Consider the following 26,270-nt stretch of genomic DNA (forward strand, 5'->3'; position numbering starts at 1 on the left):
GGGCAGGTTTCACCTCAGGGTTCGCTGAGGCAGCCAAAGGTGTCCCTGTCCCCTCTCCCACTGTGCCCACCATGGCTCCCTGCCCTCACAGGGTGGCTGTGGATTCCCATGTCCCCCACACAGTGGAGGGACACAGAACCACAGAATTGGTGAGGTCGGGAGCAACCCAGCAGTGAAGCATCAGATTTTGCCAGACAGTTCTGGAATATCTCTGGTGAAGGGGACTCCACACCCTCTCTGGGTGACCTGTTCCAGTGCTTGGTTACTGCACACGACAGAAATTCTTCCTCATGTTCAGGTGGAACTTCTGGGCATCAGTTTCTGCCCTTTGCTCTACTGAGTGACACTGCTGAGCAGAGCCTGATCCATCCTCTGACACGCTCCCTTTAGATACTGAGAGACATTGATGAGGTCCCATCTAAATCACCTCTTCCCGAGGCTGATCAGGCACTCTTTCCTCACAAGTGAAATTCTCCAGACCCCTGAGGAACTTCGTATCTCCAACACACTGGGCTCCGCTCCAGGGACAGCGCAGCCCCTCAGCCCCGACCGCACGGCAGCCGCCCTTCGACAGGGCAGACTACCCCCCTCCCTCACGCCCTGCCCCGAGCGCCGGGACAAAGGCGGCGGTCCCGCCCGGGCGAGGCGGAGCCGGGCCGGGCTGAGCCACCGCCCGGCCGCTTTATCCGCCCGCCGTGGGTGGCGGCCGGCGCAGTGCGCATGAGTTCGGGGCGGCAGCTTGGCGGAGACCGCGGTGCTGCTCCGACCACCTGCCTGTCCTCCGCTGGGGCTCGTTCCGCCCTTGGCTGGGAGAGGCGCGGACCCCAAAGCCGGTGAGTGCCGCCCCTCCTCGGGGGGCTCCCCTGGCCCTGCGCGGGCCCCCGGCTGAGGGGGTCTTCGCTCCCCCCGGGCTCGTTCCTGCTGGCTCTCGGGTCACTGGCGTGAGGGGGCGAACTCGCGCCGCTCCGCCTGCCCCCTGCTCGGTCTCCCTGCGGGGAGAGGCCGCGGAGCTGCGCGCCCCTGCCAGCCCGCCGTGGGAATGGTTCGGCGTTGCTCTTATTACTCACTAATGGATTTTTAATTATTCTTCCCTCCTGTTCCAAGAGCAGCGGCGGCCGGGACGCTGGGTGCTCCGTGCGCTGCGCGGGCTCGGGGCGGCGGGCGGGACCGGGGACAGGGACCGGCACAGCCCCGTAGAGCTGCTTTGGGCTTGCGTTAGTTTTGGTACACAGGCGGGGAGGAGAAAAACTATCAGCAAACTGCTGCCCTGCCGTGTGTGAGGCTTGGCTTCCCACTGCTGAGCTGTTAAGAATTTTTTACCCCTGTGGATTCTTGTTCTTGTCTAGCATAACGTCAAATTTGCTTCTGTTTATCGGGAACTTTACGAAAATACGTTTAAGTAAAGGTTTCATACCTATAAAACTTTGATGTGTGCTCTTCCTGCCTGACTAAGGGTGATGAGGAATAGCTGCCTTGTGCCTCCTCTTTGCTTTCCAACTGTCTGCAATTTAGGGTTTCCATTGGAAAAGCTGTTGGTGTAAACAGTGGCAGATTCTAGCTCAGGATACTTTTTTTCCCTTCCACCTGTCAGGTGCCTTTTCCATCTGGAGGTGGTAAGCATGAGAAGGCTGGTGCTTCTTCAGATCTTAATCTTAGGTGGCTCGGGTGAGGTTTGGTGCATGTAAAGAGAAAGCACAGCCTTGAAAACACTCTTGGGATTTTCAGCAATCCAGGATCTCAAGGGCATGTTTCCTGAATAGTTTTTGTTTTAGTGTGGCAGTGAGAGGAGGTTGCTGCAAGTGGAGCTCTCTTGTGCTTGGTCTTGTGCATGGGTATAGCAAGAGATGATTCCTGTGGTAACAAGCATGCAGATGAAATAGGAAAAAGATAAGACAGCCTCTTCCGAAATTTTCTAAACATTTTCCAAGGATTTTAAGCTGTAACAAGTATCAGAAATAAAACAGTTACTTCCTTTCCCCTCCCTTTTTCTAAAAGACTTCTTGCTAAACCCTAAAGCATAAGTCTTAGCTTTAAAAGCTTTTGCAATTTCTGGCTTATGCTAATAAAAAGGTATTATTTTAAGGCTTTGATACAGATCCTTGACTGATGCAGCATCGTAGATGGCCTTTCTTGTACAGGCACTACTTTAAAAAATTATGATTGTGCTTTTCTCCTTCCTTTGCAGGAATTACTGTTGTATAAGAGGGGAGCTGATGTTTCAACAATAAAAGGGGGGGGGGGGAATGCTGCTTGCTTGGGTCTCTAAGAAATGAAGATATTACTTATTTCTCAGAAATGGAATAGATTTTCCCAGCTGTGTCTTTCTTACCAAGGATTTGTTTGGGGGTTTTACTATAGGGAGTGAATGAGTAGAATTAAGTTTTATGACTAGAAGTGCAAGTAACGCCTGGCATTAGAAAGGAGCAGGGAGATTCCTATATTGCATTTCTGTTTTGTCAGTAGTAAAACCCCTCTCATCCTGTTAGTTATAGCTGCTTTTTTTCTCTGCATGCCTCTGAGAGAAATATTAACCAAGAATGCTGGCAGACGGATTGCTGGTTGGATATAGTAACTGGAACAACTTAACTCCTGAGCAGTTGACAAGTCTCAGGCTGACTGACCTTCTGAAATACTGGAGCATGAAAATAAATGAGCATATGAATGTGGCTTTCAAAGCCAGCCAGACAGGCTGTTACTGTTACCAAATCCTCCCTCCTCCTTTTTTTTTTTAATTAAAAAATAAAAGCAAGTGATTTTAATTTCCAGTATAACTAACTGCTTAAATATATTCTTTTCAATTGGGTGTGTACGTATGATCCCTGTACCAAGTAAAGTCCAGGGCCAAGACTCTACTGCTTTTTTTTGCCAGTGCTGTTTTCAGCTTTGTTTACCTTGGGCAGGCAGACCTTTATGTACTTACAAAGGAATGAAATGTCCAAAATTAACTAATTTTTAAAGTAAACACTCATGCTTTGCGCTTCAGATGTCCTTTGCTTTCTTCTCCACACCAGCACAGCAGTCACAAAAAGAAACAGAGGATAGCAGCCTAAAATCCAGTTGTGAAACTGTGACACTGCTGTACTGGGGTTGAAAATTGTCTTGCTATCCTAAATACTGTGTAAAACAGGATTTGCCTCACCATTGCTATGACTGTAGCAGCAGTTACATAATGAAACCTTAAACCCCAGCAATGCTGCACCTGTAACAAGACAGAAGTTGACTAATTACAGAGGCGTCTGTGCCTGAAATTGTTTATGTACACTTCATGGTTCTAAAGTGTTGGTTGTCACAGATAGCACCACCCTGATGTTAACAGGGGAGATTTAAAAAGAGTAACTTGAAAAGAATGGGATGCTTTCCTTGTTGAAATTTGCATAAGGCAAATTGAAGTCAGGAGAGCTCAGCCATCACCTGGATGTGTTCAAAGCCCCATATAGGACTGGAGAGGCACTCTGGGTATCCTCCCACTGAGCAGCTGCTGGTCATCAAATCTCAACTGGAGAGTCCCAGTGAGAGCCTTATCGTTATCCTTAGGTAAAACCTTAATCTACAGAAAAGTAACTGCTTGTCACTGGCTCTAGTTTTATTTTCAGTTGGGACAGGAAGCAATGCTGTCACTAAATGAGTGGGAAATGTGAGCAATTCAGGGATCTTTGATGGTTTAATCCACAATGTTGTGTAGGAGCTGTTGCCACTGGCCTTCATTTTAGGCAGCAAGATTCAGCTGAAGCTGTTGCTGATGTAGTGAACTGAACAGAGTTTATTTGCGAGGGAAAAGGCAAAGATGTGTGGGCACATCTCTTACCATCTTGAGGGTGGATCAATATGTTTAGCATCATCAAATCCTGCCCTGGTATTCCACTACCTTAAAAGAAGGAGCATTTCCCAAATACTGCAGAGAGCAGTATGAAGTAGCAATGAGCTGTGCTCTTGTGCTGGCTTGGTTGTATATAACAAAGTCTCTGAACCATAGGGTCTCAAAACAGTAAAAAGGATGCTCTTGAAAATCTAGAAAGACCAGTTAAAAATGAAGCACATTATGGATTCCTCCTTTTCTGGTATCATCAGGCTTGGATTAATGTGGTCAAAGGTGTGACCTTAGGCATTGTTTCTGAATAAAGCATGATTTGGAGAACTCAGTGTAGTAATTGAATTATTATTTGGGCGATGAAAATGTTGGTTTGTGATTGTTTCCTTTCTTTTTAAGTGGTTGCTACATTTAATTTGAGATCCAATTCACGGACCCATTTAAGTGTGTGATGGAATGTCCTAGTGAAGTCAGACAGATTTGAGTTTACTGAATTGGTGCCTTGCCCATCTAGTTCTTTCAAAAATGTATGTACACAGGATTAGTTATTTCACTGTTGGCAGCTCTCACAAATTCTGGTGCGAGTTGTATGAATGACATTCAGTGTGTTTCTTGAGGCTCCAACTTCCAGATTTAGAAGACTGAGAGAATCTTTGTTTTTAGCTCCAAAACTAACGGATTTTGTAGCTCCCCAGCCTGTAAAGGAAAGTTTGAATTGTCACAAGTGTGCCACAGAAACCAGAAAGTTTAAAACAAAATATTGGGGTTACATACATTGGATTCTGGGAGACTTGCATGGTTGTAAGTAAGACTTGTCACTCTATAATTACTTTGATGTAGTTGTTTATCTGCCATGGGCTGCCATGAGAGCCCCCTGAGTTCACACTTGGCTGAACATTATTCAGTCCTACTTGTCACCTGTTCTGCAAATCAATATTGATGTCCAAGGAAGTGTCTATAAAAATGCTGTTGGCCTGGCTCTCATTTAGTGGACCTTACTGTCATGGATTCTTTGGGTGTGTATTTTCCTTTTTTTGTTCTTTTTCCATTAATGGTCAGTATTTTTATTTGTCTGGCCATACGGTGGGGACAGTCCCCTTCTAAACAAGGGCAGGAATGTTTCCGGGTTACTGGATGTTAAATAGCCATGACTGTTTCCAACACATGGGATTTTTCATGAGCAGATCGAGACTGTGAATCAGTGTTATCACAAGCTTCTACACTTAGGAATGGAGAAGAAAAGTCAGAATTTAACCATGCTGGCCAGTTTTGGTTTACCTTGGTTCCTAAACATCAGCTGTTGTTTGTTGTTAGTTCGGTTTTGTTTTGTTTCTTTCTGTAAGAACAGCTTATAAATTTACTCTCTGATTCTGTGGTATTTTTATGTGTTCAGCAAAACCTCATCAGTTTATCCTGTGTACTCCTGGAATTGGTCAACTTGCCTGTGAGGTTTGCCCTCTGTAGGCAGTACAGTTACTTAGTCTATTCTTTTACCAGAAAGCTTCAGTCTCACTGTATATCACAAGAGTGGGGTTAACCCTCCTAAAGCTCAAGGATTTACTCAGTATTCCACATCCTGAAGGAGGTAAGAAGAATTCAGTTGCTGATAGCCCTGTTCAGAAGGAGGAAACGTGTCCACTGTAACTAACCATCAGTTAGTTTTGAGGAGTTTGGAACAGCAGTGGCTCAGTGAAGACATGTCATGGGTCAGCTGGTTTTGTTCAGCTCTGGTTTTGTACAGCTGGTTCAGTGGTATGTTGCAGGAGCACTTAATTCAAGGAAAAATTCATGAGGTTATTAGACACAAATACCTGACCTGTTTTGGGAAGCCCTGTGGTCTCCTGACCACAGCAGGCAGGAATCTGAATGAATTCCTGCTCTCCTTTGCCTTGTTTTACTGCTCTGCTGACAACTGTCAGAGGCTGATACAGGTCTCCAGTCTGCTCCTGTACCGTCATTTTTATAAAACCCATCCCATGGTAACACTTCTAATGACCACAGAGTGTTTCCAGATGTTTTTTTCCAGATGCTTAACTCTCCAAACTCAACCACCACCATGGAGTGCAAGGTGACTGACAGTGTGTGCATTGCTATGTCTGTGCACAGCTGACAGATTAAACCAACCTTGAAGTTCACTGGCCACTTCTGTTTCAGTTGAATCACTGAGAAAGAGCTGGTTAAGACCAAAGGCAAAGTCTGTGTGATGCTCAGAGTACAACGAGGCTTAGAAATCTATCTTCAGAAATGTTTCATGCAGAGAGTGTTCTAGAAATTGTATGTATAGTGAAAGGGACACACTGATCTTGTCCCCTTTTAAAAATGCATGATAATTTTCTAAAAATTGTCAACTCACCTTAAGTATATTGTGCAGTTAATGGCCTGGTGCTGTCTGCTGACTTTTGGCTCCTGGCTTACGTAGCAGTTGATTTTTAGCATTTAAATGTCTTGCACTTTTGTGGGATTGATCTTTTTGCCTATTAAGCTAGTCTTCAAACAGGATTGTTAATAAAAAATTCTTTCAATCTCCTGCTACTATAGAAACAGTCCCTTGTAAATGCTAACATTGAGCTTCGGTGAAGAAGTAACCTTAGTCAGCAAAACTGTAAAAATATCCTTTTTGAAAGGACAGACCACACCTTATCTTTGATGGGAACTTAATACATTCTGTCTGAATTACTTGCCTCTGTCAAAGCAAAATTAAATCTTTGGAGGTGAAATTCAGTGCTAACTTCAGAATCTTTCAATTTCCTCCTTCTACTCTCTGAAAAATGTGCATGATATGTGACTTATATTGTTTTAAATATCTCATGAAAGCTATCTCTGGTGTAACCAAGAAGTGATCACTTCAGATGATAGAATCACATCTGCCCTAAGATGCATTTCTGGTTTAATATCTGGGATCCTCTCTCCAAATAGTACTGTTACTGTCACACTTCTGTGCTCCTGTCATGATCTGATATTTTTTATTATTAATCCCTAATGGTACAGGCACACATCTCTTAAGCCAAGCTAAAAAATACTCAGCTACAATGACTGAACAACAAATCCCATTGTGAGCAACTTTCATATTTAATGCATCTCTGAAGGTCAGGAGGAACAGCTGCCTGTCGTCCTGCTATTCCTTCTCTCTGAGCAAGGTTACCTTAATTTTGAACCCTGCTTGTTACCTTGGCAATCCTACTGAAAGAGTGGGGTCAAAAAAATTCTCTAGGTTCTTGACTATTTCTATCTTAAACTTATGAAGTCTTTCTCTTAGTAGAGATGACATACAGAAGGTGAAGGGACTTTAGTGTTAAGCATAGGAAAGAGAGGTATTTGTCTGTAAAACATGCTTTATGTATTGCAGCGGTGCCAGGCAGCCTCACATCCACTCTAACTGCTCTAGACAGTGTACAAAGGTGTAGGAGTTTATCAAAGCATAAAGAACACAGCAAAGGGGGGAAGAAATAATGTATATGAGTGGATTATGATTTTATTGACATGTACCTTTGATGTGGTAAAGATGATGTAAAAGGTAGAAGGGGAAAAAATCTTCCCCCACGCCTTTTCTGCAGGCTCGCAGACCATTGCACAGCTCCCAGGCTTTTCTGAATTGAGTAAAACTCCCAAAGAAGCCAAAGCTTCTAACACAAAAGCAGGACCAGTGCTGTAATGTTTGATACTGGCTCTTGTGTGGGTGGCTCTCTGAACCAGTTGCACTCACTGCCTTTAGTCATTGTTCAGGAGCTTTGTGAAACATCTGAACTGCAGCTCCAGAATGAGTAATGGGAGCTTGCTGGGAGCAGAGGTATTTGTTGTTATTTATAATTCGTGGCTTTAATGTTTATTGCTGCTGAATCTGGGTGTTCCCGCTGTCCTGAATGCAGATAGCCTACCATGAACTTAGTCCTGGTTAAACTGAGGTACTGCTGTTGGAGAAAGCAGAAAAATACTCTTAAATACTTCTCCCTCAAAATCTGGGCCTCTTGATTTGTTTCTTGGTGACATCAATTAATATCACATCAATTAATATCTTCTCCTGGTTAGTTTTTAAATGTGGGGTTTATTTGTGATATCTATTGTAATCTGTAATTGTAATTTGATAGCTAATGTAATCGGCAGCAGTGACCTCTCATAATACAGTCCATAAAATGTTCGTAGTTTTGAGTGTAATTCTAGAGATCTCACAGTTGTCTGTAGCATCACTGAGGAACTGGACAAACATGGCCTATTCAGTTTATACTGGGGACACCTGGATAAAAAATTTGATGCTGCAACTTAAAATTGCTGAAGAGAAATAACATTTGCCTTGTGTTGAATGTCAGTAGAAGTACTCACCTCTTGCCGGTCTCTCTTTTCCATCTGAACATCATCTTGACAGTCATAGGATGGAATCTGAAGTCAGTGGGAGATTTCTCTGAATTTCAGAGGTGTCAAGATGCTCTGATAGACCCACCTTCTAAAAATTAAGTATGTATTTGTATGTGTGTTGTTCAAGTGTAGGATTTCAGAGGAGTCAAGATTTTCAAGATTAATAATGTTGGCTTCCAAAAATTGCATATGTTTTCTTGTGTGGACGTGTTTGTGTGTGGCTTTTCAGCACCATGGGGTTTGTTGTAGATGGAGCTGCTGTTGTTCCACGCTTGGGCTGTTGCTGTTTTTCTCTTTAGCTTGCTGCAGCAGCCATAAGTACAGCAGCTGCCTCAGTGCTCCTGTGCCTGCCTGTCCTGAGAGTCTGAAAACCAGGACTGTGAGCATGCTTCTACCTCTCTGGGCATCACTTACAGCCCATTATCCTGAGGATGCATTCTATCATTGATAGCTAAAGTTCTTAATAGAAAAAAAGAAGGGAAGAACGTTCTTTTTGTGTAAAAGTAAGGCTAAATTTGATTGTTAGACCTCGTGTTCCTAAGAAGGGCTATGAGATGTTTTTGTTGTGGCAACCCAGTGCTCTGGATTGTGGATGTGCTTCCAAGACTTGCTGGACTGCAGCCTAACTGCATTGTGTGGGAGCTTTCCCACAGGACACGGTGGTGCTGCGGCACAGGCAAGGCACCTCTGGTAATGTCATAGCCCTCTCCTGGGAGGAGGGATCAGCGGGATGGAATTGTTGCTCAGTATTGGCAGATGTTATCTCACTGCTATGAAACACTAATCAGCTTACCAGAAGGCTCTGGTTTCTCAGCCCTCAGCCCACAGCTGTGGGGAGCAAGGAGAAGCAATCCGATTGAATTGGAAATGCAGGCTTGACTTTGCTTCTCGTGTCACCTCTTGAGCCATAATAAAGGGAGAAGCACTTGGGAAGCAGGAGCATCTCATTTAATTTGTGCAGTGTCAGGGGATTGGTGTCCATTTCCCAGCTGGTTGCATATAACTTGGCACTTCAGAACCAGCTGTTTTGAGGAATGTGTCACTGCTGTCCACGGGTCACAGGCAGGCTGGGTGAAAAGATGGACTGTTTGCAATAAGAAATTGCCTTGCTTGCTAAGGGTGCTTTAATGTATCACAGTGAGAAATGAGCTAGGTTCTATGTTTTGCCTACCCCCTGCTCATGCTGTTAGTCCACTAAGATAACTTTTGTGTTTGTGTCCTTGAGAATCAAAGAAAAAATTCTGCCAGAGTGTTTTGGGAGATGACAATAATTCAAAAGTTTTACAGAACTGGGCATTGGGAAAGCTTAAAAAATTGGGGGCTTTTCCTCCAGTGAGTGCTGATGCATATGTCTGTTTCAGTAAATGTCTTCCAAATGTACAAGTACTATTTCTTCATGGCTGAGTGAAATAAAAGCTCTTGAAGCTTTAAAACACAATTTGTAATGCGTTGATGCAAAAATGGCACCAAGTTCTGCTCATTGATCTTTCACCAGAAGCAGGTGGCATAGAGCTGCTTCAGTAGCACGAGTTAACTGCAGCAGTGTTAGGAAATGAATGGAGTTCTGTTTCCCTCATGTGATCCCATAAATAGAATTCTTGTTTAAAACCAAATAAAGATAAAAGTACTTGAGCTGTGCCAGTTGGTATCTCAGCCAGTGGGATTTTATTACTGTTAATGATGTGCCATAATGGAAAAGAAAACTGAATTTGTAGGACAAGGATATATTCAGGATCCTTGCTTCTAACTGTCCATAGACATCTGGTTTGGAAGCACGAGAGATGGGATACAGAACCTTTTTATGTTGAATTTTAGTAACCTTTTTGAACAAAACCAGTGTTTTAGAAGATGCTCATAAAGCAATAAATGTGTTTCAGGACATAAAGATATGCCCATTATTAACTTGCATGGGATCTTTATTTCCTCTTCAAGTGTTTTAACTAGCAGATTTGATCCCATACCACATTCTGTTCTGTTCTCTGTTTCCAGACATGAATCAAGTGAGCAGCCCCACGTAACACACTGCTGGCATTCTGTGCTGCGTCGGGATCAATAGGTCAAGAAGGTGTGATGCCTAGGAATCTCCTGGTGGATTCTCCTGAAATGGCATCTGAAATCTCTCCAGAGCACACGCACGGGAGCATGGAAAGGGCTGGCAATGTGGAGAACCATGGCAGCCAAGCTAGGTGCAGAAATCTTGCCTTGGTAAGTGTTTAATGAGCCTTGTGCTTAGTGATACAGATTACATTAATAGCTCTGTCCCACATGACGCGATTTTTGTTTTATTAAGATTGATTTCTGCCATTTCTAATCCTAAGTGGTTGCTGGTGTTGTCTCGGTTTTTAAACTCAAAGGCCGGAAATAACTTCTCAGCTTTGGTATAAAAGCTTGTTATTCTGGTCTGATTGTCTCTGAGAGCTTGGAGAGTGCTTCTCTCCAGCCCTTCCTCTCAGAGAACCAGGAATGGCAGTAAGGGCAGCTCTGCCCTTGCTTTGTTAAGTAGCTCATGAAGAAACTTAAGGATAGTGGTGGTTCTACACACTGCTTTTGCTTAATCTCTTTGTTGACACTCCTGAATAAAGGTCTCAGCTTATTCCACCCTAATTAGATGAGTAACAAATATGTCACCATAAACAAAGCTGTGCTCACATTAGTGAGATGAGTGTGTGGCCATTTAAATTGTGAGTGAGTAACTGAGGGAGTAGGATGCACTTCTGCATTCTTCCCAATTAGCAGGGTGAATCAGGCAGTGAACTCAACAGTACACTTTGTACTGTGACAGGCTAAGCCTAGAAAGCACAGGTATGGTTCCTTCCATATTTTTTTTTACCATCCCAACCATTTGAAAAGCATCCATTTTTAATTGAGGAAAGAACACACTGGTAAACATGCTTGCTTGGAAATCTAAATCCCTGTCTTGCCTTAAATATGGAATTAGGCTTTCTGTCTCCTTCCCTCTGCTCTCCCTGATAATTTCCTTTTAATGTGGTAGTTTTCTGTGAAAGAGTAAGTGGCAAAACCTGTATTTATCTGTAAACCTCAGACACACTCATGGTTTTGTGCTACTTTGTGAGCTTTCTGGCACCTGGAGGCAATTCAAATGCAGGTCCTTTTTTTGTTGTTTCTATTGAAAATACTTACTGTTAATATGACGCTTATCCCTCAGCGTGTGTTGCTAGTTAAAACACAAAACAAGTACGGTGAAATTTAGTTCCTTAACTGTTTCTGATCTGTTCTAGAAAAAAGTTGTGAAGGGTCAGGAGGGTAGAGGTTAAATACATCATTTGGACCGAGGAAGTTAGTGTATGTTGTTTGTTTTATGAAGGTTAGTTGAATTTTAGAGAATTACGGTGGAAGTAGTACTTTGCTAGAGAATTACAACTTAATTTTACTCAGAATTGCAAGTTAATTCTGCTTATTACTCTAGCACTAGTTTCCAGGTTAACAAGTAATAGTCAATCATGTTTCCTTGGGTTTTATTCTTAGTTGCAGTAGCAGACATAAGATTAGACATTTGAAAAAATCAGTATTGAATAACAAAGCTATGTATAAATCAGTCTGTTTGTACAGTCTCATCCTGGGTCTGCTGTGTCAGAAGATGACGTAAATTCCCTTAGTCCAACTAGATACTGCCATGTGATAACCCATATGGTGATGCATCAGCTAGAATTGGAATCCCTTCCTACTCTGTAATGCAGTAATTTATAGATGGAGTAAAAGTTAGCGGTAGGCTTAGGCAATTCCCATCAGACCTGGGAATTAGCAGTTCACAGAGCCTTTCATTTGTCTTGTTTGAGTTTGTGCATGAAGACAGTGAATTGTGTACCGACCAATTTAATTGGCATGCCATGGATCTCCTTCATGATTTTTCTTACAGCGGTATAGTAGGTGGCATGTCCAAGGCTGGACATATAAAGTCTCCAATACAGGCATAATTTCAGTTTCTGAATTTGAGAATGGGGTCTCTGTTAAACTGAGCATGAAGGAAATTCTGCTTAATTGCTGGAACATGCTCCTTATCTTCTTGCTTCAGTAATTTTGTTATATAAAAGTTTAGAAGATGCAGAAGCTTTGATGGCCTAATTAGAAGAAAGGGGTAGATACCTTTGTGTAGACAAAGATTTTCTATTATAACAGTTCTGAGAAAAGTGAGGAAGTATTTTCAGGCATACTGGACCCTGAAACAGAAGCAACTAAAGACCTAACTGCCTCTTCATTTATCACTTTCCTGGGTCTGTTCACCTAGAGACATGGCAAGAAAGGTCAGGGTTGGCTTTGTTTTTTTGTGTTTTTGTAATGGCATTGCAAAGGAAAGAAGTGTGACAGTGCTTCTTATGACAGACCCATAGTGCTGCAGGTTTCTTCCCACTTGATTGTGAAAAAAACAGGCTCTTAAGCTTCTCAGTGTCAGACTGCATTGGTTACTAAATATAACCTTTGTATTGCATCTGTGGAATTCAAACAAACCCAGGGATGTGATAATAGAGACAAGCACTTGGACTGGCTTTAGCCTTTGCTGACTGCTCACAGCTGGTTTGGCTGACTCCTGGCTGGTTCTGAATCCTGTGTGTCTGTCCTGGCACTGCTTGCTGGGAACTGGTTGTCAGTTTAGAAATGACTAGGAGATGGACATCAATTGCCATGTGCTAAAAAGTTCTTAAAATTCTGTATGTGAGATCCTTCCCAGCCAGCTGTTGTCACTTCAGTTTAATTTTGCCAAATTTCTCAGCTTCTCTTACATATATAGTGCTGCCTTGATTTTATGAGTATTTCCATAGAAATTACAAATGTTCAGGTCTGGACTTATTCTGCCAAATCTGTTACAGAAGGTTGAGTTGAGATGGGAGAAATGTATGCCTTTATCTTCATCTCACGTGAACGTTAGTAGCTATAAAAGCTGTTATATATGAGGACTAATTTGCACACATATTTTGGTTTCTTTGTTAAAAGAGGTATCCATGCATCTGCTTGAGAGAAGTGTATTCTCTCAATGCATGGAATCAGTTGCATTTACCCAAGGGTGAGGGCAAACAAAAACACTCTGCTCTTGGCATTCTAGCTTCCAAAACCCAGTCTGTAATGACACTGCCAGACATGTGGTATAAGAATTAACTTGCCATAAAATACAGTTGCAGCAATTTAAGTACACTTAATCCAAAGATAAAACTAGGTCTTGAGGTTTTTTTGAAGCAATTTGCCTTTTTCCATTGACTGAATAGGCACAGACCAGCTTCTTAAAGCCAATCCTTTCAGTGCTTGTCTCTGGTAATTGGACTGGGTATCTATTCTCAGCCATGAATAACTGCTTTAGTTTCTAAGTGTGAGTAATGTGCTAGAACAATTGTGCTACCTGTGAAAACCATGGCAGAGGTGCTGGTTGTACCTGAAGTGAGCTGTGCTAATTGGAACTGCACTAACAATAAGCTGTATCAGTGCCTCAGATCTGTTGCTACAACTTCAGTACTTTACCTTCTGTATCTGAACTTGTTTTACTGAGTGGTAGCTTTGAGGGATAGTGAGTTCTTGTTATTCTTGGTGCATCACACTGTGTTTTATATTTTATTTTTTTGCCTTTGGATAAGGCAGATCCTTGGTTAATGCCACAGTTCACCACCACTCTTTTTGGGGCAGTGGTGGCCTCTAGAATTTGTTCAAGTGACTATTACATTTGATCCCTAATCAAATGGCTTAAAGTGGGAGAGGCCATGACTCTGAAAAGATTTTGCGTGTTCTGATTGTTATTTCTTCAAACAAGCTTCCTCTCTGGCTCTGACAAGGCTTCATAACCAGTCACTGGAGATGGTTTGTCACTCCTGGATCCCTTGTATAGTACAGGTGACATTCTGAACATAGACATGAAGCGCAGCTATGCTGTGACTCGTCTGAGCTGGCTCAGTGTTTTGTTTCACACACTCAGCCATTTAACTCAGGGGTGACCTGGTTATTTTGTAGTTATGGTGTCTCCTGTAGCCTAAAAATTTGGTATGATCTTTGTGCTTTTTTGGATCAGTACAAATAATTCAGATGCAACAGATCTGGCATCTTAAGTGCGCCATGTTGGTATCTTCAGGGAGGTTGGGGTATATCTCAACCTCCCTGAAGAGAATCCACTGGGAATCCAGTGTGGATTTAGGGGTTCTGGAAAAAGACAGATCATGTGTCTGTTAGCCCACTACCACCTTTTTTCCTCACAATTTGAATGAGTCTTGTGAAGCTGAGCTACATTTCAGATACATTCAAGGGAAAGTCCTGAGAAAGGCTCCTGTTGGAAAATTGTGGTTTTCCCCCTTGACACTGATACTCTACAGGCTTTACTGTACTACAAGACCTTTCACCATGTCCAAAGGCTTTGCCAAATAACAATACACAAAAAATGAGAAGAATTTTTGACTGTTTACTTTGTATGGATCTGGCTGTCTTGGGGCAGGTGGAAGCCATTCCTTTCAGGGTGTGGAGAGAGCTATGCTATGCTTCATCCACTTTAAGCTGATGTTAGTATGACCAGGAAGCAGTGTGCCTTGGGAAAATAAGACCCTGACTCCTGGCAAGGAATGATCTTGGTGTAAAATGTGCCAGTGAGAATACAGATCCTGAAGGCAGTTTGGGCTCTGTGTACAAACTGTATCATTGTGCTTCTGAGCAGGATCTGATAGAGATTATTCCAGCAGGTGGGCAAATCTGCTTTTTAAACCTTGCTGATAGACATTCCTGGACTTCCAGAGTGTTTTCTTCATATATTTCACTACTTTTCACTGAATACTTGGATTAAAGTTTCTGTAATGTGAAAGCTAGCTTCTACTTGTCTCACCTTCAGTGAATGTAGAGAAGATTTGTTGCTATTATGTGGGTGGTCAACTTTCTATATCTTAAAATACACTCAGGGACACAGGGCTGCATGTGCCCACCACCCATTCATTCTCCTCTGTTTTGAATGTAATGTGCTCCATTATTTGAGCCTTCCTGTGCAGCTAAGCTCACAGCACTCCGTGCTTTGTTTTGGACTCTGTCCAGCTTGGCTGCATCCTTTCCAAAGTTCAGCAACTGGATCTGAACTCTGTGTTCTGAATGAGGATGTGCTGTCATGTCATCACCCTGGTTAATATATCCCAGAATGAGATCTGCATCCCTGAACAGCAGAGTTTTTTCCCTCTTTATGGCACTTAAACTGACAGAATCACAGATTGCACGGGTACCTTGCAGTAACTTCATGTTAGCATCATTTTTTGTTCATCTGAGTTCATTTTTTGGGACCATGTCATAAAAGTTTCAAATGAAGGTATGTGACATCTTGTGCTTGCACCTATTGGTCAAGTCAAGAACCCTCTCAAGAGAAATGAGCTTGGTGTGAAATTACTTGATGTTTTTATAAAAATTTAGTGGCTTTTGCCTGAAATGTCTTCCTGTTTTTCTCAATGTTGTTCTAACAATTTCTTTTTCCCTTTAATTTCTATAGGCCGATCTGCCTAATTTTGTTTATCAAAGAGATGTCTTCAGAGTTTAAGTAGATATTCAGCTTGCTTTCTTTAAAAGTAGGTTAGGAGTAATTTAGTCCATTTATGACTTTAGCTCATCTAATTTATCTTTTAAGTACTTGTAGATAATTTGTTTCCTCACTTAGGACCTATTGATTACATGCTTTGCTACCTCTTATGAAGCACACAGTACAATTATGCTTGTAAACTGAAGAAAACAACACTCAATATTATAGTCTTCTTCACCAAATGAAATGGTATTATCAAAACCATCAGATAGTGGGTTGTAGAGGAAGCACTTTTTGACACAGCACACAATTACACTCTGGAACTCCCTGCCACAGAATGCTGTGCATGCCAGTCATTTCCATGGCTCAAACAATAAGACAAATTCATGCTAGAAAAGCTCATTAAGTGCTATCAAATACACAGATGCCAATGCATCTGGGGAATCTTTGAGCCATGTGTTACTGGAAACTGGAAGGATTTAGGGGAGGAAAAAATATACCCATCCAATATACGGCAACACCTCCCACATCCTCTCTTACTCCTGTGTGTTCGTAGCTGCCTGAGGCTACTGAGCTAAATGGGTTTTTTCTGATCCTGTGTAGTAGTTCATGTTCTTAGCTGTAATTCACATGATTCCAGCTTCAGTAACACAGCAGTACAATCCATTCCATTTCCCTTTCCTGTAAATCAGAGGTACTTGACTTCTTCTGTGCTAAAGCTTTTATGTGTGTTCTGACACAGCTCCTGCACGCAGGGTTTTCCTTTTCACCCCTTCTAACAAGTAGAACTGCCTTGTTACTAACAGACTGTGGCCCAAGTGGTGCTACACTGGCCTTTGTACTACACCTTCGAATAGTTTGCTCCCTTCATGGTTCTTTTGAGAAGCACCCAGTCACTTCTTTCTCATGGAATTGTGCCTAGTAATTCTTCAGTGCTGTCAAGTGATTGATAAATCAGATGAATCTGGTATTTTGCTAATTGAAGTGTGGTTCCTTAGCAGGTTTTAGAAGATCTTTTTTTTAAGTACTGCAGATGTCTTGGGATTTCCTGTAGTGTTCTGTTTCTGTCAAAGCTGTGCTGGTCTTAGGATTTTAGATCTGGATTTGATGTTCAGAATTTCTTCAGATGCGTATGAAAAATTGTGGGCCTCTGGATATTAAGTCATTGTATTGAACAGGTAGGAAAGGAATCAACTAATTTTTTCTATGAAACTTAGATCCAGATCCTATTCTTCTTTTCTTATTTCTTTATTTTTCCTCTTTTATACCAAACAGTGTTATAACAGACTCTTTCCTGTTTGGCGTAAGCAGGAAATGTTTGGCTGCAGAGAGATCTAAAATATTAATGCCAGCTGAGCATACTCAGCTATTTCAGCTGTTTTCATCCCAAATTTCTTCTGTCTGAGCAGTCTTTTTAATCCTCCTAATTTAATGTAATTTTAAGCTGAAGCACAATATTCAAGTTTCAAATTCAGGCTGTCTTTTGACAGTAGTTTTAAAGTTTGTAGTGTTAGGTGAATGTGAGATTTAATTTAGTGAGGTGTGTTTGTGTATCAAGAGTAGGGAGTAGATGGAAACTATGAGGTGAATAACTCAAGTAGCTGAAAAGACTTTTCATCTATTTTAAAAGCACAGCTTCATTAAGAAAAAAGGAGGCCTGGAAAACTAGCCTGGAAAGAATATTAACTGTTCCAGTACTTGGAATGTATGGAAAATTGCAAATAGACTTGGTAGCCTTAGTTAAAACTGGCACCTTTAAGTTACGAAAATTCCTCCCATCTTTCTGAAGGCTTTGCTGTAATACAGGTGGGAATAAAACAAGTCACTGCTTGCTTTACATCTCTGAGCTCCTTTGGTTTGACCAGCCTGAGTAGGATTTTTTTTTTCCACTGTGACTGTGTATCTAAAATGGGATTGTTTCCTTGGCTGGCAAACTGAAACATATCTGGCCTGAGGGAGTTTCTATCCAGATTGGATGCCTTGCATCTCAGTACAGTGCCCTGACCTAACACTGCCTGTTCTCCAGAGCTGTTGGTTTTGGTTTGTTTGTTTGTTTTGTTTTGTTTTTTCTGATGAAATGGGACATTGATCATCTTGAAGGGAGACTGCATGAGGAAACAGATCGAAGTGCTAACAGAGTTGAAGTTGGCCTTTCACATCTTGGTATGCTATTTATTACAAATGTGTTTGCAAAAGGATGGTTACTCAGTTTAGGTCCTTTACCTAAAGGGGCACAACAAGATCCATGAGAGATTGTTAAATCAGGCGAATCTCTCCTGCAAATCTTACCTGTCATAGAAAAATGTTTAGTCTTGAAGCACAGAAAAGGATGCAGAGAAGTGGTTTTGGAAGTCTTTGCTTCCTTGCTTTATTGTTTGCTCAGCTTTTGATCAAACAAATTAAGCTAATGTGGGAGCAGTTTTTTTAGGTGCATACTCTAATTCCTGCACCACACTCTGGATTTGTTGCCACTGTGAACTTCTTAAACACAACCCCCTCTTCTTTGCCTTGTAAGTCTGGCTTTTGCAATAAGCTCACCCTCAACAAAAGGCTCTTGGAGTCCTGTTCAGCTCCAGCTCAGGGCTACCTAACAAGGGCTCCTTTCCTGTCATTCTCTCGCCTACTAGACATAGCAGCCCTATGAGTATTTGGGTGGGGAAGGAAGGAGATTGCAACATCCATTAAGGAAAAAAAACCACACACACAAAAAAAAACCCAAAAAAAGAAGGCTTGTCTGTCTCTTGCTTTTCAAGTGCAGCTGTAAAACTTTCCTTGGCCTTTGAAAACACATGTGGTGGGTGCGAGCTGTGGACTACGTCAGCCTTTGAAGTTCATCTTTTAAACCAGCACTGGCAAATGGCATCCAAATTTTAGCTTTTGTAGCAGTTTTGCTGCAAGCTGGAATAAGTTACTTATTCTGACAGTACACTGTGGATATTAAGACTAAATTAGAAATAACCACGCCTCTGTACATCTTTCCCTCCCACCAAATGTTCTATTGGCCACACAGGCTAAGAGCCTCAAACCACTTATTTTTTCATGTGAAACATTCTGAGTGCTTGGAGATCAGCTGCCACTGGGTACAATGCAGCACGTTATATTTCTTAATCTATAGGCATTATTTTGGTACAGAGCTATGTCATTCTTATTTTTAATGCTGAGAATGGGGGTAAAAGCTTTGTTTGTGCAAGGAGTTAACAGGTAGAGCTGCACGCAGGTTTTTTTAGTCTAATCTAATGTAAGATGATCTGAACAGGCATGGTGAGTTTGAAGCAAGTTGTGCTGCCCTAGCAAGAACGTGCTACCTCTTGAATATTTGTACTGCATACCTTTATATATTTACCTAAATTCTCTCAGCCCTCCACTGAGAAGTAGCCTTTTTACCCTGTCTGCACGTGCAGTGAGGTGTCCTGGGTGCTTCTTGTTGAGTTACTGACAGGAAAGTTTCCAGTATATGCTTGGCAGGGGAGAAATTCAGTCCAGAAAAGGGAAAACCTCACTTGCTTTTCAACAATATATACTTACATTCCAGAACTTACACAGGGCTCTTGAGAAAGGTCTTTCCTGTATCCATTGTCTTAATGCAGTGCCTTTCTTAATCATTCTTTGTCATCTCCAAGCTTCTGGAAAAGTGAGTGTTTCCCAGGGTGGAGGGAAAAGAGTCAGAGCATTGCTGCCCAGCTTTGCATAGTGATAATGTGTTAATCAAGTTAATTAAGAGCAATGACTCAGAAAATGAAGACTGGATAATCCAAGTGATTATTTATCACTTCTGTGGTCTACAGGATTATTTCCTGCTGAAGAAAATAGCCTAAGGCACTGTACTGCTAAGAAACAGGTCTTCATATTTGTTCTTGGGTTTTCCTTTCTGTAACTCAAAGGTAAAATCTTCAGAAGTCCTCTCCCTCCTTACTGTTACCTCTTTGTAATCTCTTATGTATCTCTGGATAATTTATAGTTTGTAGTGGCAGAGACACTTCTCAGCTCCAACATTGCTTCTAGAAGTTATGTCACCCTTTGGACTTGAGCAAAAAGAGAATCAATCCATTTCCGGGGCTGTCCTGAGTTCATCCTTTCCCTCCCATGTTGTTCCCCAAGTCCCTGAATGTGACACAGAACACAGTTTGCCCCAGTTTGGAAATCAGGAGAAGCCATCCTAACCCCTGCAAAGGCACAGGTGTGTGTAAGGCTTTTTATTTTGGCCTTTTTTTTTTTTTTAATAGCTCTTGTGGCTTTTATGATCTTTTAGTAATTTGCTCTGTACAACTCAAATGAAAACTTCTTTGCTAAACTAAAGGATGTAATACCAATTGCTGGTTTTTTGATTTTTAAATTTTTTTGTCCTCTAACATTGTAATGTCTAAATGTCTCTTTGGGAAGGCGTCAATCTTTTTGTTTTTTCTTTTTTCCTCATAGGATGATGAAAGTTTGAAATACTTAACTCATGAAGAACAGGATGTTCTCATGTTCTTTGAGGAAACCATAGATGCCTTAGAAGATGACTTGGAGGAGATGGCCCTACGTGACAGTGGCATCCACTGTCAGTCCCCAAGATCAACAGAAGAAAATGTGTCCAGTCATTCAGAGACTGAAGATATCATTGACTTGGTGCAGTCAACACCTGAGAGCAGTGACCATGAGGGCCCTTCCAGCAGAGATACAGAACCAGGTAGCTGGGTTTCTTGTGAGTGTGGGTTTTCCCTTTGATCCAGCCCTGATCTACTCCAGTTCTTTGTAGAAACTGCTAAAGAAATTCTGTACCTTCTTACTACCTCAAGATAAATTTGTTACTCATCAGGAGCTCTAAAGACTGTGATTTTAATTTGCCTTGGGGTTTTTGAAATTCTTGCTGTTACTGTAACTTTTTTTATATTTTTTTCTTTTCCCTCACGGAGGTCATGCATCTGGTGAAGTTGTTGGTTTGCTGTCTCAGTCCTCTGCCTGGAGACTGAGTTGTCACTGTTGTGCACAGTCATTGCAACAAGGCAGACTGTATTCACCAACCTGTTTGTGCTCTGCTCTTCCCCAAGACGTTTTAAGATTTTTTCCCTGGAGTTTAAAGATAGCAGATTGTTTTCGGTGTTACTCTGTGTGGGACTGAAAGGCATACGATCCTGTCAGTGAGTTTGTGACAAGGCAGCATATGGCATGTTGTTTTTGTCACCCCTAGAGTGTGTTCAGTCTGTGACTGGACAATGACTCTATCAGCTAGTACGCACAGTGGGGTGTAATGTGTCCTCTCCTGGCTGTTTTAATAAAAAAAAAGAACTGCAAAACTCTTATGAAAGAGCAGCCATTGAAGCACAGTGAAGCAACACGCAGACTGTGAGTGAAAGGCAGAGAGAGGGCTGTGATAGTGACACCTTGTAAACGTGGTGATTTGAGCTATAGCATTGCCTAAGAGATGCCATTGCTGGGACTTCTCTTACAGTTTCTTCTGGCTATGTGGGCTGAGGTTGAGTTAGAAAGGTTGGGAGAGGAGAGAAATGCTGTTAAAAGAAGCATTTTAGCTTGCATTCTGCTCTGCGTGAAGAGTTCATGACATCTCTGCTGCTTTGCCTTTTAGTGTTGGATGCCCCTCGGAGAGCCGAGAGTCCTCAGCCGCCGGCTGTACCTGCTGACCTTCCCCCACACCCCCCTGCACCACCACAAACGGTGTCTGAGACACTTCCTCTTCCCCCTCCACCCCCTCCTTCAGTGCAGCATCCGAAGTTGCTCCGTTCTGTCCCCACTCCTCTCATCATGGCCCAGAAGATCTCGGAGCAGCAGATGGAGAGCCGGGCGCGCTTCCCCGGCCCCCTCAAGGAAGGGAATGCCGACAGGAAGAAAGCCCAGGTAGCCAACGGTGATTATTCCACAGCACCCAAGCACCCTCCTGCCCCCGCCCCCAAACTGCACCGGTTCCCAAGCAACATCAACATAACAAATGTCAGTGGCAAGGAATTCAGCGAGACCATTTCCAAAGCCGCCGTTAACGTCCAGGAGCGGCGGGCTCAGGTGCTGGCTAACATCAATGGGGGAGCTCTTCTGGCAGCTGAACTGGAGGAGAAGCTGCACAAAAACGATTTCTTGTCACGTAGCAGAAGTTCTTCCTTACGGGATCTCTCCTCTGAGCAAACGCGCTATGAAGCCCTGACAAAACTCGGCCTAGTTAAGGGAAAACCAGCTCAGGACCAAGTGGATCATGCCCCCAGCACTCAGCAGCCTGATGTGCAGCCCAAGCAGTCAGAGGCTGTTACCAACGGATACCAAAACATCCATGAGATTTTAAAAAGTGAGCCCAGCCCTTTCCTTCCTATGGGCAAAACTGTAACAATCAGACCAGAGGTGGCTCTTGACACTAACAAAGTCAGTAGCCCACAGCAGAACACAGAAAAAAGTTGTAATGATTATAAACAAGCTGGTGTAAGCCTGGACATGAGGAGGAGGTCGGGTTCTCTGCCCAGACCTCCAGGGTTTCGATCCCAAGGGATAACGGTGAAGTTTTCCGGCCGTGGCTCAACTGAAGAAGCCAGGAGAGAGGCACTCCGGAAACTGGGACTGCTGAAAGAGACTGCCTAACTTGAATGGGAATGTTGTGGCAGTAGGGGGAAAGTCATAGCATGGCTTTGTGCTGGAAAAGTCCCAACAGGATTGGGATCAAGTGAATTGGAAGAAAAGGGAAAGTTCTCTGCTTCAGGCCAGCCAGGAAGGTGTTAGACACTGTGAAATGGCCACTTGTGTTTATCCCAGGAGGACTGGCACCACATAGGGTCATGTACAGCAGTGGGGTTTGGCTCTCCTTCCCACAGAGATACTCATCTGTTGCTCTTTGTGACTAAGAGGAATTTTATTTAATTAATGCTGGACTGTAGCAGGCAGCATCTCGTTAATGAAGTGTACAGTGCAGTATTGTTGTACATAGCGAACTGAACGGCAAATCTTGCTTTTGCTCTTTCTGAAGCCAAAACAAAGAGCTCCGTCTGTCCTGCCCACATGTCTGTCTGTCTGTCCATGGGAGCTCGAGATAATGTCACAGCTGAAATTTCTGACAGTGTGACACCCTTCTGTGACTTTCTGTTGTCTGTGTTATCTGGCTTGGCTTCTTTCCGTGCCAGTAGTGGAGTCTTCTGCTTCCTCACTCTCCCCTTGACTCAGAACTGTGCACAGGATGGCTTCTGCTTTGCCCTTCTCCTGGGCAGAGCATCCCTAGGTTTGTCTGGGTGACTGCCTCACTCTGCTGCTGCACCTGGAGTCTGCCCTCCCCTCCCACCACCTGCTTCTCCGTCATGCCCCAGCAGCCCACGTGTCCAGGGAAAGGCGCCTGGAGAGCCTCAAGGATATGCACTGACAGCCAAAGAGTCTCCTGACAATCTGTGACCCCAACTGCTCTGTCCAGGGAGGATCTCACAGCAGAGAAGCCATAGGAACAAGTTAATGTTGTACCAAAAGCATTAAAAGTCTTCTCTTTTACGTTGGGGTTCCTGGGAAGGAGCTGCTACTTTTTGAACAGTAGCTGTACTACACAAATTCTAAGTTCTGTTACTTCTAAAACTCTCATTTGGTCTTCCTGTAGTTTGACAGCCCTATTAATCCTCTGTTCACAGCCTTATTTGATTCTGCCCTGCCAATGCATAACAGAAATTACAGCCAAAATTCTTGCAGGCTATGTGGAGTTTCAGGAGAGCTGCATCTTTCCTGAATGGTCAGGGTTGGTGGTATTTTGCCTTTGTTCAATAGACAAGCTGGTAAAGATGGTCCCAAAATATATTTTTTGTTATTATGTTTTTGGAGTTTTTTAATATGGCAAAGCTGCCCTTCCACATTGAAACTCCTTCCCTTTTTGTATTACCTGGAAACATCAAGAATAGCCACTTTAAAATCAAATGCCAAACTCTCCATTTTTTTGTTTTTTGTTGTTATTCCTTCACGTTTGATTTCTCAGTGTTTTTGGATTTTTTTCTAAAGGGAAAAACTGATTTACTCTCTGCACTTTCTGAAGCCTCGACCAAGGCACTCCTTCTCCAGAGTAGCTGAGCAATAAACCTTGGAGAAGAGGAGGGGTGGCTGCAGCAGAAACTGACACACCCTTTGGCGAGGAGCTCTGACATAACTGTGATAAACAAGTTTGTAGTTCTTGTGATAAAGTATTTCAAACTTGCTGAGCTGTACTTGTAAACGAAGCTGTTGTGAAGGAAAAACCTTTGTGTCATTCTCAACCTGCCTCATAATTTAAGGGGTTTTTTGGTTGGTTTTTTTTGGGTTTTTTTTTGTGTTTTGTTTTTTTTTTTTTTTAATTATCTGCTTTCTGCTTAAATTTTTAATTGTGTTGTTACGGTATCTGGCTGGTTCTGTTATGTAGTAATTCTTTTCAGCATTTTCATTGGGTAAGTGATCATGTTCCTCATTGTGACATGCTTGCTATACATAAGCAATAAGTAATTAAAATATGTGGCCGTTCCTGGGCTGGCAGAGCACTTGGGCATGCATAATCAAACGTGAGAGGTGCTGCTGAAGCAAAAAAGGCTGCTTGTGTGCTACAAGTAAAGCACAGGCTTGTTCTGCTGGGCTCTGAGTCTGCAGTCCTAAATCAGAAAGACTAGGGAACACAGAAAATACACCCAAGCACGTGCTGCAGTGCAGGCTGGAATGCAGGCTGACATGTGGATGATGCATAATAATTTATTAACATAACCTGATAAGTACATTTAAATGTTTCATGGCCTTTGTGCTTTTAAATCCTGGTAAAGCAAATTCTTCATTATGAATGTGAAGTGCATACGAAGCAATCTCCACATCTAATCATTTCTAGCCAGCTCTTCTTTGAGTTGTTTACAGCTGAGAGTCCTTGCTAAGCAAACGAGGGGCAAAAAACCCTGACACCGTTTCATTGAAATTCAGTCTAGTTCAATAACTCTGTAATGTCACCCTACTTAAAAATACCCCAGATATTTAATATCTAAAGTTGCTGTATGCTGAATTAGCTGTATCATGTTCTCTCATCCTTTGTGCAGGGCTGTGTCCTCAACTGGTGGGAAGTGAGAGTTAGATCTTCATTAGGTAAAACAGTTTCTGCCCAGGGAGGACTTGGAACGAGGTATTCATTGTGGCCCTTCATCATAGCAGTTAAATTCTTCTCTGTGCCTAAAACTGTAGTGAGTAAAGCCATGTACTAAATGAAGTTAAGTCTAGCTGCTAATAACCTGTATATAAATTTAGCTCTATTTTGTGTATCTTGTTTTGTGTGTATATGTTGCTGTGATTTTACTTTCTTTCCCTTTGTGCTAGAGGTAACTGTCTTGCACAAATCTGATAAATCATCTATTAAACTAGAATAAACCCAATGAAATGATGGCTGATGGGAGGTGCCATTGTGTTCTTTGCCACCCAGTAGCATGACTCTTTTTTGGAGGAGGGAGGTGACTTTTTTTCTTAATGGCTAATACTGATTTAATAACCTTTCATTTTGCAACTGTGGATATGTGTGAGCCAGAGCCCAACCCTGTCATGGCAGGTGCTGGAGGAGGGACAAAAAAAAGGGCTATGTCTGACAAGAGCAGTGTATTCTCACTGCTGGGCTCCAGCAGCTGTGATCAGTGTCCTTGCCAGAGTGAAGTTCATCCTGAACAGTGTTTGAATTAGACAAAAGCCTCTCTCTCACAATGTTTTGCATTATTAAAATGACCTTTCCAAGAGGAAAATTTTATATGTGAAAGAAGAATAACATCTTTGTTTCTAAGGCTGATACCGTAAGTGAGTGCGGTTCTGTTGAGTGTGGAAGTCTTCCTTGTTGCACAGGTCAAAGTTCCCTGTCAGAGAACATTCCTACCCATCCCTTCTACATCTGTTTGCTGATTTTCTGTCTTCTGAAGGAGGATTTCTATGTAAGTATTCAGGTGTTGTTGAGCATTTGTCCAAACATTGTGTCATAAAAGAGAGAATAGAAATCACTCTAGGAAAAAAAATACTTCCATTTGCTTGAGCTACTTTTTTATCCCTGAGGCTGTTTGTGGTGGTAGCCAAAAAGCAGCAGCAGGTGCAGCAGCCTTGTCTCCAAGCTCTGCAGGGCTGCCTCAGGGCTCAGCTCCATGTTTCAGTCATGGCAGGGCAGGTGGCCTTTTGTAATTGTGTCCAGCTCCAGCCTGGAGCCAGAGGCAAAGAATTTCATTTGGCTGGATCTGTAATGAAACTTAAAGGAGGTTCCAGTGCCTCACCGGTGCTGGAGGTGAAGCCTCACAGCTGCCCCAGCACCTGCAGCCTTTCAAGTGGCTGCAGCTTGGGGAAGAAGCTTTTGATGTTTAGACTCCTGTTTTATACACACATATATGGAATTTAGTTTCTCCCTTTAGAACAGACATCTTCAGGAAGTGTTATCCACAGAGGGATCAGGGGGGGCAGGAGGCAGAGGGGAGGAGATGGTTTTAACCCAGCAGCTTGGGCAGGGTTTCAGTCTTGTTTGAGCCTCAGCAGAGAGTGACTTACTGCTCTGCTGAACAAGCTCAGTGTTGTGTAGCTGAACCCACCAAAGTAAAAATCACAGCCCTTCCTTACCTTGCTGCTCACTGTCCTTCCTGGCACAAGGGCAGCCAGGGAAGCACAGCTCAGGCACAGCAGCACCTGCTCCAGTGGGATTGCTCTGGAGACAGCTACAAA

At 42.7% G+C, this 26,270-nt stretch overlaps 1 protein-coding gene across 1 annotated transcript; it reads left to right on the forward strand.

Annotated features, from left to right (window-relative positions):
- Positions 1–676: 676 nt before the first annotated feature.
- Positions 677–24,969, forward strand: PROSER2 (proline and serine rich 2). Its single transcript, XM_030238560.2, has 4 exons — positions 677–833; positions 10,148–10,363; positions 20,055–20,307; positions 21,205–24,969. The coding sequence occupies exons 2-4, from the start codon at positions 10,229–10,231 to the stop codon at positions 22,197–22,199; spliced, it is 1,383 nt and encodes a 460-aa protein (XP_030094420.2). The 5' UTR covers positions 677–833; positions 10,148–10,228; the 3' UTR covers positions 22,200–24,969.
- Positions 24,970–26,270: the final 1,301 nt, after the last annotated feature.

This window comes from Serinus canaria, chromosome 1A (assembly GCF_022539315.1).
Source record: "Serinus canaria isolate serCan28SL12 chromosome 1A, serCan2020, whole genome shotgun sequence".
Lineage (NCBI taxonomy): Eukaryota > Metazoa > Chordata > Aves > Passeriformes > Fringillidae > Serinus > Serinus canaria.